At 38.0% G+C, this 15201-nt stretch overlaps 1 protein-coding gene across 4 annotated transcripts in view; it reads right to left on the reverse strand.

Annotated features, from left to right (window-relative positions):
• LOC109005018 (nuclear pore complex protein NUP160) overlaps nucleotides 1–15201 on the reverse strand; it is a 38562-nt gene that overhangs the window by 12282 nt on the left and 11079 nt on the right. For all 4 annotated transcript variants that reach the window (XM_018983775.2, XM_018983773.2, XM_018983774.2 and 1 more), the window contains exons 7-18: nucleotides 9784–9888; nucleotides 9595–9689; nucleotides 8932–9052; nucleotides 6674–6856; nucleotides 6384–6573; nucleotides 5660–6231; nucleotides 3037–3199; nucleotides 2217–2491; nucleotides 1893–2080; nucleotides 846–922; nucleotides 325–668; nucleotides 49–117 (exon numbers count right to left, since the gene is read on the reverse strand). In XM_018983775.2, the coding sequence (XP_018839320.1) occupies nucleotides 49–117; nucleotides 325–668; nucleotides 846–922; nucleotides 1893–2080; nucleotides 2217–2491; nucleotides 3037–3199; nucleotides 5660–6231; nucleotides 6384–6573; nucleotides 6674–6856; nucleotides 8932–9052; nucleotides 9595–9689; nucleotides 9784–9888 (2382 nt within the window). The remainder of the gene's footprint in view (nucleotides 1–48; nucleotides 118–324; nucleotides 669–845; nucleotides 923–1892; nucleotides 2081–2216; nucleotides 2492–3036; nucleotides 3200–5659; nucleotides 6232–6383; nucleotides 6574–6673; nucleotides 6857–8931; nucleotides 9053–9594; nucleotides 9690–9783; nucleotides 9889–15201) is intronic.

Genomic DNA, 15201 nt, shown 5'->3' on the forward strand with positions numbered 1-15201 from the left:
GATTACTACATTGAGAAAAAGAAGAGAGTGTTTCCAACTAGGACATACCTTCCAGGCAAGCTCTTGTTCCACTTTATCACTTAAGCCAATGAAGGGTAGTTGACCACCACAAAGAATCTGCAATCAATAAAGAATAAATGAAAATTTTCTAGGAACAGTCTGGTTGGAAAACTAACTTCATAATTATCCATATGTATCCACCACTCGCAACCACATACAACAAATCAGCTTCCTACCTCCCCCACCCCCCGCGCGGCTCAAGGCTCCCTAAACTACTAATGGCATAAAGTAGAAAATAATATCAGAAACAAATGCAAAGGGAACCTTCATGGCACCGCATTCGTAAAGAACGATTATGAAACGCCTCAGGCAGATGTATTTGCTCTCCTCATCTGGATTTGTAATTATTGCACAGTATGCATCATAAAAGCGATTGAGATCTAAAGTAAACTTAAAGACATTAGCCCAAAGTCGTCCTTTAATAGTGGCAGCCGATTCACACAATGGATCTCTATCATAATTGCAATCTTTAGTAATTAGAGATTCATCAACTTGTTCAAGTGCAGCAAGTGCAAACTGGCAAGCCCCTTCACCAATATTATATTGCTCAAATATCTGCATTGCCCACTGGTAGTAATGTAACTTCCATGCGGCATCTGATGCACCAGCTGGAACAGAAAAGGAAGGAAAGATCAAGAAATATTTTTTATGACAACAATAATAATAAGAAAATTATTACAAAAGCTGGAGACATAAATTGGATGTCATCTAATGGTAGAGTGTATTAAAGAAGAAAATTACTTATGTAACTGTAAAGAGTCACAATTATTTCTGAATAAACTTACAGAAACCAAGATGTGGAAATCCTAGTTCATCAGACAGACTCTGCAAAGCCTGGGAAGCGCCTTTTCCAGATGAAGCACTAAACAGAACAACCCCAATGACAATCAGAACCTCCAGAGAGGCATAAGGAAACAAGCATTTAAAACCATAGAATTTGAGCACTATTAAATAAAAGATTCATGTCCAAGTCTAATTAGACTAAAAAACAGAGCTTTTATCCAAAAAAAAAATGATTATCTGACATTTATGTCGCAGAGATTTCACCTATTAATGATATTTTTTTATCAGTGCAATTCTCTTTCTATCGATAATATTACGAATTTGATATTCTATATCAGCTCTGGACTTGGCCATCTTGGCAAAAGGTGAGAAAATACAGTGAAAGACTACTTTTAAATGCATTGGATAAGGTCACAAATATTTTACATTTTTACTTGATTGAAAATGTGATATATTAGATCTTCACATGCACATTTCTTCTCTTTCCGGGTCTTCGAAGTAAACAGTTTTTAATTTGTACAGAGCACTAAGAAAATAAAATAATTCAATACAGGTTGCTAATTGGATCAGGAACAGTCAATCAAATGGGTAAATTATGCATTCTAGAGTAAGAGGCAAAATTTTGATCTATATTAGCTAAGTACCTGCTTAAGTTACGTATGGAAATCACTATTCTGCTCTGTATAAAATCATGAGGAACTAGTGAAACATCAATAGAAAGTCATGATTAATATGGATATTTTAAGTCAGAGCCTAAGACTCCATAGTGTGTACTGCCCAAAATAGTGGAAAATTGATTATCCTTTTCTTTCTGATTGGTAAGTTAAACATGCAATATGGTGGGTGTTGAATGCATGATTTAAATTTTTTGCATCTCTAAAATGTTCAACTATGCCATTAGAAGAGTATTGGTCCAGGAGGAGCACCAAAACCGAAATTATTATCCAAATGACATTCTTTTAAGAGTAAAAGCATAAAGAAGTTTCAAACTTTTGAATCTTGGACGAGTATTGAGATTCCTTCGGACGAGTTTTAGAGATATTGAGTACCAGAAGAAACATCGAACAGCTTCATTGACTTTCTTCTCTTTCACCACCCCATGTGCCACAGATTGTGCCTGAGCAAGGAGGCAACATCCTAGAAGATGATGAAGAACGCACCATCGGCCATCAGTGTCTTGAATACTTTGAGATGTCTTCTCTTTTCTTAAATGTGACTCCACAGTTGTGAGTAGATACTTAATGAAAATTTAGGGGAGCAGAAACAGAAAAGGTTCAGCCAAAATTTTCCCGAAATATAGCACAAATGCTTTCATTGTAGAAAAGGCAGTTCTTAACTACATAAAAAAATCATAGAAAAGATGGAGGAATGACCTCAACAGCATCATATTGGCCATGCCTAAGCAGGATCAGTGCAAGCTCAGTGGAATGGCTCAAGAAAGCAGAAGATTCTCCAGACTTGCCCCAAATGATCCAGCTACTAAAGTCTCGCATTGAATTCATAATATCAAGCGAATTAGGGAGACTTTTTGAAGAAAGGTGATTATGCTGTACTGAGGAACTTTGAATACTTAGTACGAGTATAAAAGCCAAGGTGAAGTGACATTTTCCAAGCTTCTCATCCCATGATCTTCTACACACGTTGCTGTCTGGACAAGGAAAAAACAGGATGATTACTTACAAAATCCTCAAGTAACACGACCTACATAGCATACAACTCACTGAATCCAAACGCACCTATTGCTATGTACAACAGGGAGACTTGTGTGTCATTTGTCAACAAGGATCAATAACGCAGAGAAGGCTAAACTCACTGTACGTTCATGTTACCAAGTAACCAGTGGTTTGCTAAGCATTTAAATTTTGCAAAAGTATATGCGACACAGCTATTACAACTAAATCTCAACTCTTTAAAATGAAAGTGTAACGTCCCAATGGAAAGCCCAAACCACATGGTGTATACTCCAAAGGGACTAGTCAATGATACAATTGAAGCCCCATTGGAACATAATAAAGAGCAAGAACTTCTTCCCAAGCAATGTGGGATCCCACACACCACCTACCTTATCCTCTCATCATATGGTATCACAGAAAGGAAAAAAAGATCTTTCCTCTAAAATTAATAGTGTTATTCCATGTCTTGAGAGAACTGGATATCAATAACAAAGCTATAGAAACCATAGCATAAACTTACCAATTTGTAGTGATGAAAGCTGAGAACTGAAGTCTTCAATTGCAGCAAGTTGAGATGGTGTGGTAGCAAAGAAATGAATGATGACCCATTCAGAAACAATTTCCTCTATCATTGGGACCAGCTCATGTTGTATTCTAGATATATCATCATGCGGCATATGGATCTGCATGCAGATTAAAAGAACTTTCTAGATATAAATGATACTTAATTTTTTATGGATCAGAAATTCTTAAAAGATAATTAAAAAACCCTTATCCTGGGAATAAGGTTGTAAGAATAGTTTGCATGTGCCAAAAAGAGAAAGAAATGCAATAACTAACAGGTAAAATTAAAGAAACTAAGTATCAAAGCAAATGTTTGCAATAATAACAAATTATTTCTTTTTATAAGTGCAATAATAACCAATTATCCTATAACCAAAAGCATGATACAAGCAAATTCCTTTTTCTTCGTGTATATTGTCATTGTTTTGCTTTATTAAACATAGCCATGCTGTATTTAAAAATTAAAGGTAAAGACAAACTTTGCAACTCATGCACTGGTATGAGATTCAGCTGATAAATGTCACATTCCACCTTTGTTTAAGAAAAGGGGGAGGGGGGATGCCATTTGATCCAAAGGCACGGAGAATTAGAAAACAGGTCCAAAAAAAGGATATAAAGCAAGAAAACTGCTGCTGTATGCCAACCCAGTTTCTCAGGTCTCGCCATAGGCTGTGAAGTAAATGTCAAAAAAACATGTAACTTTTCAGAAATATTTTCACAAGAACCAAAGTTTTTAGAAAACTGGACCGTTCATGGATCCATAAACATATATTTAAAGTACTAATCATAACACTACATTATAGAACAGGGTACCTGCAAACAAAAGTTTAAAACCAGAAACATAGAGAAATTGAATCGCAACATCATGGCTATATCTATATATCAGAGCAATTTTCTTGTGTATATTTTCTCCAATTTTTGACATGTAACGTCTCAAAGAAGGCCCAGGCCACATTTGGGCCTATTTTCCAAAAGGACTAGTTAATGATACAATTGAAGCCCCATTGAACCCATTATAAAGAGTAAGAACTTCTCATTCACAAGCAATATGGGATCTCATACACCACCTACCCTTATCACTCAATATGGGGTATCACAATCTCCCCCCTCAAATTCCCAATATCCTCGTCAGGCCAATCCATTGTAGATGGCATGGCTCAAGTCCCACATTTCCGGTTGGAATATGCTCTGATACCATTGTAACGTCCCATGGGAGGCCCAAGCCACATCTGGGACTATATTCCAAAAGGACAAGTCAATGATACAATTGGAGCCCCATTGAACCCATTATAAAGAGCAAGAACTACTCATTCTCAAGCAATGTAGGATCTCATATACCACCTATACACCACCTACCCTTATCACTCAAATGGGGTATCACACATAACCTCACACAAGCAAGGATGGCATAAAGATGTGGGGATAGCAATCTAAGAATTGCAACCTCAGTGGAGTTTGAATCATGAATAGCCTATTAAAGCCCAAACCTTTTGTACTGTATGATAAGAACTATGACAGAACAATTTTCCCTTTTAACATTGTCAAAACTCCAGGGACATCTTCCCAGATTGCCTAGTCACGGTTTACTACCCTTTTTTAAACGACACATTTGAGACCTACTTCACAAATCGTTCCTAGGCTCCTCTCTAATCCTCTTCATCCTCACAAGAGATTTCATTTGTTCCAGGTTTATGGAAAAGGTGGTACTGATAGTAAGAAGGCACCAAGTGCTGAGAGGCTTCTATATAAAAGTAAAAAATAATAACTAAAAAAAAAACCTTACCAGTTAGAGCTTTATCATGTTTTCTGAGCACCGAAAGCCACATTGGACATCCAAATTCAATATCATTACTGCTGTTTATATATAATCAAATCTAATAATAGGTCAACGGCACCCCTCATGTATCATATTAAGGAAAGATGAACTGATTTTGAGTAAATCCGCCATCTATATCACATATTTAGCAGAAAATAAGTAAAAAGAAATTCCAAGCATGCATAGATTGATTAAGACAAAATAATTACACTTGCTTTTTTTTTTTGGCCTTGAGTTTTCTGGATTAAGTCCTCAAAAGAGATCATGTAAATAATTCAGCTGTTAGAGTGACAATGTATCTTTGGGTCATTTTATGATTTTAATCTTGGAGGAAATTTATACACTCACACTATCAGGCACTTATAAATAATAAATGAACAGGAGAACCCCTAGTTTTATTGTTCTCTTCTCACGCATGCCATCCTTTCTGTCTTCTTCTTCTTCCCCTCTCTCTAGCTCTCTCTCCATCTCATTTTATTATATCTCAAACCTTATCTTTGGAAAAACGAAAAATTCAAAATACAGACGCACAAACACAGACATAGTAGGCATTGATTATGCTCTTTATACAAAAACTTTTGAGCAGAGCAAGACTACTGGCAAAAGAAAAATTAATTTTGCTTTTGGACTACAAAGCAGATGAGAATGCATGACAAAATCAGTATATGAGATACCAAATTGCTATTAAATTTCATTAAACCTCTATCGCTAGAACCAAAAGAAAGCCTGCTGATAACAAAAACTAAAAGGAGAAAAAACAGACCTGCCCACTGATTTTCACCAGATAATTTAGAAACAGAAGCATATCCAGTGCAGACTCAAACATCACCTTCGAAATTTGAGTAGTAGCCTGGACCAAGACGGAGGCATTTACACTTGATAATATTTCAGCATCAAAATTATGTGTGATCTTGCGAGGTACAAGAAATTTTAGAAAGCTCTCTATGACATTCAAAACTTTGCCCCAAGTGGCAGCTTTATGGCACAATGTATGAAGTGATACCAGCATGTCAATAGAGAATTTCCGAAGAGTTTTGTGGTCTGCCAGTTTCTTCTCCCAAGCAATATCAGCTCCAATATCTGACATATGGAGCTTCGATACTGATGAACCATATCCAGTCACAAGCATCTTCAGCAGGCAAGGAAGAACTTCTTCAGACGATATAAGTGATGTACTAACAAGCGACTCAAAAAATACAGCAGAAGCGGTTTTGCTCAATCGTCGACTGATGCTAATAACACATCTGAGCATGTCACTAAGAATCACATATTCAAGATCATCATCAAATAAATCCAACCCAAAGCTTGCAAGATCACCAAGCTCATCAGAAGAACCTAGCAGGATAAAAAAATGAAAAAATACACAATTAGGGGAGACAGGGAATGACTAAAAGTTGTTATTTCTAATCGTTACTCGTAACTGTCAAAAAGAAAGAAGAAATTCGGATTTAATTCTACTTCATATTAAGCTATGACCTCTGGCATACCATTGATAAGCCGCTCAATATCCTCCAGACCACGAAAAAGAGAGAATGAATTCTTTCTGATTAAACCAACAGCACCTGATAAAGAGTCAAGATGCAAACTGCATGGTGCATTGTAATTGCACCAGTTATGGAAGTATCGTGTACAGAAATTTTTCCAGCAGTAAGATATTGTCAGACTTTCTGTCGAACCCTAGCATACAGTGCTTAGTTTATCAGTTTTCACATAAAACCATTACTTCCAACTCATGAACAAAAGGAAAGAGAATTATATGGAACAAAAAAAAGTGAACCTCATATTCAATAAGTGAAAGAATTTCCTTTCTCAATCCATCAGCAGTTAAGGACTGGAATTCTGAATCAGTCCAGTGCCTATTGTAATCCAGCAAAGTTGCACGCAAAGAAATATTATGATAAATCCCAGGGCAAAGCAGCTTGCGTAAGAAAATTGAAGACACAAATGGCACCATATGATCCTGCAAAAGTTTACATGGAGGAAAGCACTGTGAGCAACACATTTAACATATGAGAACTTCCTGCAAGGCACTGGTGAGCATTTCATACATAAAATACAGCCAAAATAATACAGGGAGACCAAGGATTTTTCTTTTTCATTAGGAGTGGTAGTTTGGAGAGAGATGAAATTTAGGGAGCGGGGGGTAAAGTTGTAGCAACTTGAACTTAACAACTTAATTCTAGAGTAGGGATCTTTTTGTAGAGCCGAAAAGTTAGTTGAAAATAACAGATAATGCGAGAATAAAAAGTTCAGATTTTAGAGATCTTTGTTTTTATTTTTCTTTTCTTTTTTTTTATATGATCTTTGTTAATTAGTGCAAAAGCGCAACCGAGTACCCAAGAATTATACAAGAGAGACACCTAACTAGCATAAGAAAAAGATTATAGAAAATCGTGTAAACCTTTCTTTTGATGAGTAAGATAAATTTTATCACTGCATAAGATAACCCAAGTCCATTAAAGTTTATGGATGCAGTCCATGGGAGAATATTATATATAAGTCTTGAGTTCCTTAGTCATCTGTTAGCGGTCCTGAAATATTCTATCATTTCGTTCATTCCATACACACAAAACAAAGCATATAGGGACCATCTTCCACACTGCTACAACTTGTGGACTGCCAACGATCCTTTGTCTGCCAAAGGCCCTTTCACGGGAATGGGTAGTTATCACGAGGGTAGAGAATATTCTAGAAAGAATGTTACTTTGAACAACCCCTTCTTTGATTGACCTTAACAAATCTTATCCTCTCTTTCTTCTCGATCTAGTAGAGCATATCAGATGACAGAACTCACTAGATGCATCCATCTCCGAATCTTGTGCTCTCTTATGAAGCTAACACGCCAATGAGCAGCATTACCGAAAATATCCAAATTGTCCCCCATAGAAGCCTCCTTTGCACAAGCAACACGATACACATACGGCAACACTTCCTTGAGCACCCTATCCCCACACCATCTATCATGCCACAATCTAATCCTAGATCCATCTCCCACCTCAAGTCTGATATGAGCAAAGAACTTCCCCCAACCTGTCCTTATGAAGCTAGCACGCCAATGAGTAGAGCATTACCCAAAATCTCCAAATCTTCCCCCATAGAATGCTCCTTTGCATGAGCAACAGGATACACATCCAGAAACACTTCCTTGTGCACCCCATCCCCACACCAAGTATCATGCCACAATCTAATCTTAGATCCATCTCCCACCTCAAATCTGATACGAGCAAAGAACTTCCCCCAACCTCTCCTTATATTCTTCCATAGACCTACCCCATACAGCCCTTGTACCTCATTTGTACTCCATTTACCCAACAACCATCCATATTTGGAATCTACTATCTTCCTCCACAGAGCATTGTCTCATTTTGATATCGCCACAACCACTTCCCATAAATGCACGGTTGAACAGCAGCACATTACAAAACCCCAACCCACCCTCCGAAATTGGAGCACAAATCTTGGCCCAACAAGCCAAACGGAATTCTGCTTCTTCCCCTAATCCACCAAATAGGAAGTCTCGATGTATTTTCTCAATGTGCATAGCAACACTAGAAGGAAGTGAAAAAAGAGAAATGAAATATGTAGGTAGACTAGAAAGGGTGCTCTTAAACAAAGCGACCCTACCACCTTTAGAGAGCTTTGCTACTGTATAAGTCTTTCAATATTTATGTACCTAAAAACTTCAAATGTCAAATGAAAAACTTTGTAAATCATGCTAAATGCCAAAATTCAAATTTCAATTTGTAAATAAATCATAATTTGTTGCTTCTAAAGCAATGAAGTTGGGTTTTGTTGAAAACAACAGCAGCAACTGTACACATTTGTCCACTCGTGTGAGAATGTGTTGCTTCTAAAAGCAACAATGTGTTCATCCAAAAAAAACTCTACCAAGAAAAATTATTTTTCCTCATTATGCAACCAGGAAAAGGTGATCTCATTCTGGTTTAAAACCTTTACTTGTCCATTAGAAACTTAAAAGTCACGCAAATAACAGCCAGTTAAGAAAAATAGGATTAAAAATGGCAGATGCAGTACCTTTGCAGATGAAAATACTGAATGCGTTATCCAAAGAAGGTCATCCAAAGATTGTTCAGGACTTTGAAATAGCTGATCAGCAACAAATTCTTCCTGCAAAGCAAAACATTGCTCTTCTTCCCTACCAACAGAGTTTCAGAACAAATTAAGCTTGAATAGTCATATATAAGCACAGGTTACATACAAAAAAGAAACAAATACAATATTAGATAAGTAAATGAACATCAAAATTAAATATCATTGATATGCATGAAAAAATTTACAAAAAGATATGTATGCACAAAGAAACAATGCTGCCTATGAAACCCCAAGAAACTCTGGTTTAACTCATCACTTTACTGCAGTTTTGAGAACAAAGATATACTTGGTGCTTCCTTTTGTAAAAGCAAAAACACATGCATGTAAGACTAAAATATTAACAGGAACAGAAAAGGTTTGTTTTATGAGTAGGACTAGAAAAGGATGCGTTTTAAAGAAATCATCAGTTCTAAAAGGACGAGAAAAGGTAGCATAGAAGTATTTGTCTAATTTTCAATGGGACAGAATAAGCCTAAAGCATCAAGATAGCCATAATGATTTGCAAATCTATGGCATATGTTAGCATTAGAAAGAAACATGGCCAAATTGTGAAATACAAACAAATAATAGGCCAAATTGACTTACACATTAACAGTTGGAAACAAACTTTGAAACACCAATCCAGTATCTTTCAGTATCCATATCTTGTCTGAGGTAAGTTTGACATCAATGCATCTCCCCTTGACAAAATCAGAACAGTACCAAATTTCATGTGACTGATCTCTTCAGGTTAGATAGATAGAAAAAGCAATGTATGCAAGACCAATTGTTTACCTCCTCCAAACGCATATGTTGAACAGAAGGCTCTAGTGATATTACAGTCCTGTCACCGAAATTACAATGCAGACCATATACATCAATCATCTCCGAGCTGACTTCCTAGGTAGCAGAGCCATCAAAACCATTAACATTATGACTACATAGGCACTGTAGGCAAAATATAAATCCAAGCTTGTATCACTAATTATTTATTAAAAAAAATTGTGACTTATGCTAGCAATCAGTCTACAGTCTTTTAAGTGTTGCATAGGATTGTTACTCCTGCAAGCTTGAGTGCTGGTAAACCATAATACAAGACTGCCTCCTTTTTTTTGATAAGTACAAAAAAAAAAAAAAAAGATTACAAGCTACAGATTTATCTCAGAAACAAAGATAATCAGTTATAAGGACTTGCTGCAAAAATGGTCCAAATGAATGGACTTGCTTGCACATCATCAATTGCAGTTTAAAAAAAGTCATGATGCTAAAAGATCTAATTCAATTCCACCAGATGTATCTTTCTCTGACTTCACTCTTATGAAGGCAAGATTATGGATTAGATATGGAAGAATACTTTAGCAAATCTGTTTCTCTAACTCAACCCAGAGCAGCAAATCAAATAGGAAATCAGTCATATGATTGTATACATAAATAAAAGATAGCATCGCTTCATAAAATAATTAAAACATGTGTCAATCTAAACTTAAACTTGATGGTGAAGATTTTGATAAGAAAGACAATCCTATCAAAGCATGAAGGGGCATGATCCAAGTATGCATGGAGAATACATGAGAGAGCACCCATTAGGGGTAAGAAGAAAACAAATAGACATGATTTCTAGATAATTTGAGAAGCAAGAATTGTTATGGCCCTTCATTCAAGTGAATAGGGTGTTGAGCATAACAAAACCACCCTTAGTTCACTTCATCCTCTCACAATCTTAAAACTTTCGAGCGCTGCAAACTTTTTACATACACCGCAAAAAAAATTATAATTTGTATGTTAATGATCCCACATACGAGCAACAATATATTGTAGTCTACTTTGTTAGGATACTCAACTCTCACCCGAGAGACCCAGATTTGATTCTTGAAAATGAATAGTTTCTTTTTGTTTGTTAAAATACTTTTCATAGATTGACTCGTTGCCTGTTTTGTGATAGCTAGCTAGATCCATTGTCAAATTAAATGCATGACCCATGCTATCCCAAACACGTGAAATACTGATGCCCACAAAGCTCTAGCCACTTCATGGTGCAACAAACAAACCTCTTTCAAAAAAATATCCGTAGTTAGAAACTTCCTTAATGTCGATGTCGATACAAAGAAAGTCAACCTCTGTGGAGCAGTTTCCCCAAATACCTTTCCAAGGGAAAGGAGGCCCTTGAGAGGAACGTAAGTCAGGGTGTGATAAAAAATTTAAAGATCAAACTCCCCTCTTTTGGAGGGGGTTCACTATATTTTATCCTCCCCACCTCCTCCTACCATGAGGGAGTACAAGAGGTTGAAATTGAAGAAACCAACTCAAATCCCCACTCATGTACTGATCTAATGAAAGTGGTGTTCCATTGTTTTTTTTTATGAGTAAAAAGAGATTTTATTAATCCACGTAATTAGGCAATGCTCAAGTACACAAGAAGTATACAAGAATGAGCCTAATTACAAACTACGTGCTACGGAAAATAGCATAAAACTCATTAAAACTCATTCCATTCAATACAATAGATGAAGCCCAAAGCAACAATGTATGAAAGAAAAAGGCCCTAAAACCATCCGGAGAGCATTCCCTACTGTCAAAACAACGACCATTTCTTTCATTCCATGTGCACCACATTAAGCATAGAGGCACCAACTTCCATACGGCTGCAATGTGACAATTTCCCCGAATCCCTCTCCAACATAGCAATAAATCTATCACCCTCCTAGGCATTACCCATGCGATACCGAGCCTAGTGAAGATTTCATCCCACAAAGCCTTGACTACTTCACAATGAAGAAGTAGGTGGTCTGTTGATTCACTATTGTGTTTGCACATGAAGCACCAATCTATTATGTAGATACCACGCTTTTTCAGCTTGTCGATAGTCAATATTTTCCCATGGGATGCCAACCAGCCGAAGAAGGCAACCTTGAGGGGAACATTGCTCCTCCAAATGTTCTTCCAAGGGAAGGCATTGGAAGAGTGAGTCGTCAATGCCTTGTAATATGATCGGACTGAAAATTTCTTTTTCCCTACAAGTGTCCAAAGTAATATGTCCTCCCCTCCTGCCTGTAGTTTCAGCGCATATAACACACTATAAAATTCAGCAATGTCTCCCACCTCCCAATCTTGTACAGCTCTAGTAAATCTCAGGGACCATTGAAGGGAATAAGTGGAGATGCTCATATTATCGGCGACAAAGGCAACCTTTTCTGACGCAATCCTATAAGGAGAGGGGAAAGCGTTTTTCAAAGCAACGTCACCACATCAAATATCATGCCAAAACCTGATTTGCGTGCCCTTTCCCACCTCAAATATGAAATTACTGAGTAAATCTTCTCCTCCATTCCAGATAAATTTCCAAACTCCCACATCGTAAGCTCCTCTTACTTCATTAGAGCACCAATCTCCCCAAATGCTCTCATATTTAACATCAATGATGTTCCTCCAAAGAGCATCCCCTCCTTGATGATACCGCCATAACCATTTTCCAAGAAGGGCCTGTTGAAGGTTCTCAATTTCCTTACCCCCAACCCACCACAAGACAAAGGGGTGCAAACTTTATCCCATTTAATCAAATGGAATTTTTATCTTTATTTCCTTTGCCACCCCTGCAAGCAAAGGAAATAAAGATAAAAAGTACGTTGGGAGATTAGATAACGTACGCTTGATTAGTGTGATTCTACCGCCTTTAGACAAGTAAATTCTCTTCCAACCCGCCAGTTTGCGTTTGATTTTCTCAACAATCCCACCCACATTGCCTTGGATTTATGAGGAGCCCCCAAAGGAAGTCCAAGGTACTTCATAAGCAAAGATGACACCTTGCAGCCCAAGATGGCAGCCACTTCGCTTAAATTATTAACTAAGCCAACGGGAACTATTTCAGATTTTGATAAATTCACCTTAAGATCGGAGACAACTTCGAAGCAAAGTAGAAGGGCTTTCAAGGAGCAAATCTAATCGGGATCCGAATCACAAAAAATCAACGTATCATCGGCGAAAAGGAGATGAGAAACTGATAAGCTACCATGTGGAGAACCACCCACCGAGAAACCTGAGATGAAACCCCTGTCCACCACCCCCTCCAACTCTACTCAGCACATCCATCTAAAATGAAAAAAAGTGGGAGATAATGGGTCCCCTTGTCTCAAGTCCCGAGAACAGTTGAAGAAGCCTTTAGGAATGCCATTAACCAAAATTGAGAATCTGACGGTTGTAATGCAATGTTTTATCCACTAACACCGTCTTTCCCCAAAGCCATACCTACCAAGTATATACAACAAGAAATCTCAATTCACATGATCAAAAGCCTTCTCCATATCCAATTTACATAATATAACTGGGGTGCCGGCTCTGACTCTACTCTCCACAATAAGGACAGAGTCTAGAATTTGTCTTCATTTAACAAAGGCATTGTGACTTCAAGATGATCTTCCCCATAACTTCACTCAACCGCTTAGATAGAACTTTTGAGATGACCTTGTAAACCCCACTCACCCAATTTTTTTGTTTTTTTTTATAAGAAAACTATATTGCTCAAAGAATAGGCCTAGCCCAGTATATACAATAGAAAGCCCTGACTAAGAGAGCGCTAGAGAGACTAGAAAATCATGAAGGGCCATGCCATTAAAATCAACAGCAATGGCCCAAATACAAAGTGTGCTATAAAATAATGCACACTCACCGAACTTATGGGACGGAAGTCTTGCACCTCCACCGATCTCGCCCTTTTTGGAATAAGAGCAATGAAAAAGGCATTTAGGCTTTTCTCAAATTTCATTAATGAGTGAAATTCAATAAAAACCTTCATGAGATCCTCCTTGACAATGTCCCAACAAGCCAGAAAGAAAGCCATTGTAAAGCCATCTAGGCCCTGTGCTTTGTATTTGTCCAGCCCTTTTAGAACGCTAAGCACCGCATCCTTTTCAAATGACCTCTCCAACCAAGTAGCACTTGATTGGTCAATCGAATCGAAAACCAGCCCGTCTACCTTGGGCCTCCATTGGTGTTGCTCCGTTAGAAGTTTGTCATAAAAGTGGACAGTGTGATCCTTAATAGCGATTGTGTCCCAAAAAACCATGCCTTCTGAATGAAGAACCTCAATGGCGTTGTTTCTTCGATGGGAATTAGCTACTCTGTGGAAAAACTTTGTACTCGTATCCCCTTCTTTCAACCAAAGGGCCCGAGATTTTTGTCTCCAAGAAATCCTCCATAAGAGTGATTTTTTTCAGCTCAGCTACTACAATCATTTTCCTTGCCTTATCATCAGCCGAAAGAGCCTCATCCGCCTCTTATTCATCAAATTGATGCAGCTCCTGAAACAAATTGTTCCACTGGTCATTAATGTTCCACTGGTCAGTAAAAGGGCACCACGATCTAACTTTATCTATAAACCCGTCAACCTTCAACCACATGTTCTTGAATTTAAAGTATTTTCGTCCCTCATTAAGACCCCCGCAATCAAATAAGAGGGGAAAGTGATCAGGGCAAAGCCTAAGGAGTCGTTTTGGCATAGGTTGGGAAAGTGGGCCTCCAAAGAAGGAGAGACAATGAACATGTCCAACCTACACCAAGCCCTCCCGTTAGACCAAGTGAAGTCTCCCCCCGCTAAAGGTAGATCAACCAAGTCCAGCTCGAAAATTAAAGCTGAGAAGTCAGCCATGGCTGAACCCATGCTAGAATCCTCCGACCTTTCGCTCAAAAACCGAGTGATGTTGAAATCTCCTCCAATACACCACGGGACATCCCACCAACTACACAAGCCAGCAATCTCATCCCAAAGAAGTTTTCTATTGTTGTCATCATTAGGCATGTAAACTCCTATGAACCCCCAACTGAAACCATCTTCCACATTCAAGAAAGAACAAGCTACCAAAAATTCGCCGACGTATTCCTCCACCAAATTAACTAATCTCTTATCCCATGTCACTATAATGCCCACTAAAGCACCCTTGGAAGCAAGGGTGGTTCATCCCGCGTAAAAGCAATTCCCCAAACTTCTTATTCAGTGCCTGTCAATAGACTTCAACTTAGTCTCCTACAAACAAATCACGCCTGCCTTCCATTCACGTATTAAATTCTTCACTCTGAGGAGCTTGCTCGGGTCATTCAATGGCCGAACATTCCATGAAAGAATCTTGGGCTTCATGGAACGCCGAGGTTCACCCTATCATTGTGTCTCCCCCTGCTCGCACTTCCTTCCCTTGCATCATAATTTATGGAGCAAGCAAGCCT

Source organism: Juglans regia, chromosome 12, assembly GCF_001411555.2.
Source record: "Juglans regia cultivar Chandler chromosome 12, Walnut 2.0, whole genome shotgun sequence".
NCBI classification, from domain to species: Eukaryota; Viridiplantae; Streptophyta; class Magnoliopsida; order Fagales; family Juglandaceae; genus Juglans; species Juglans regia.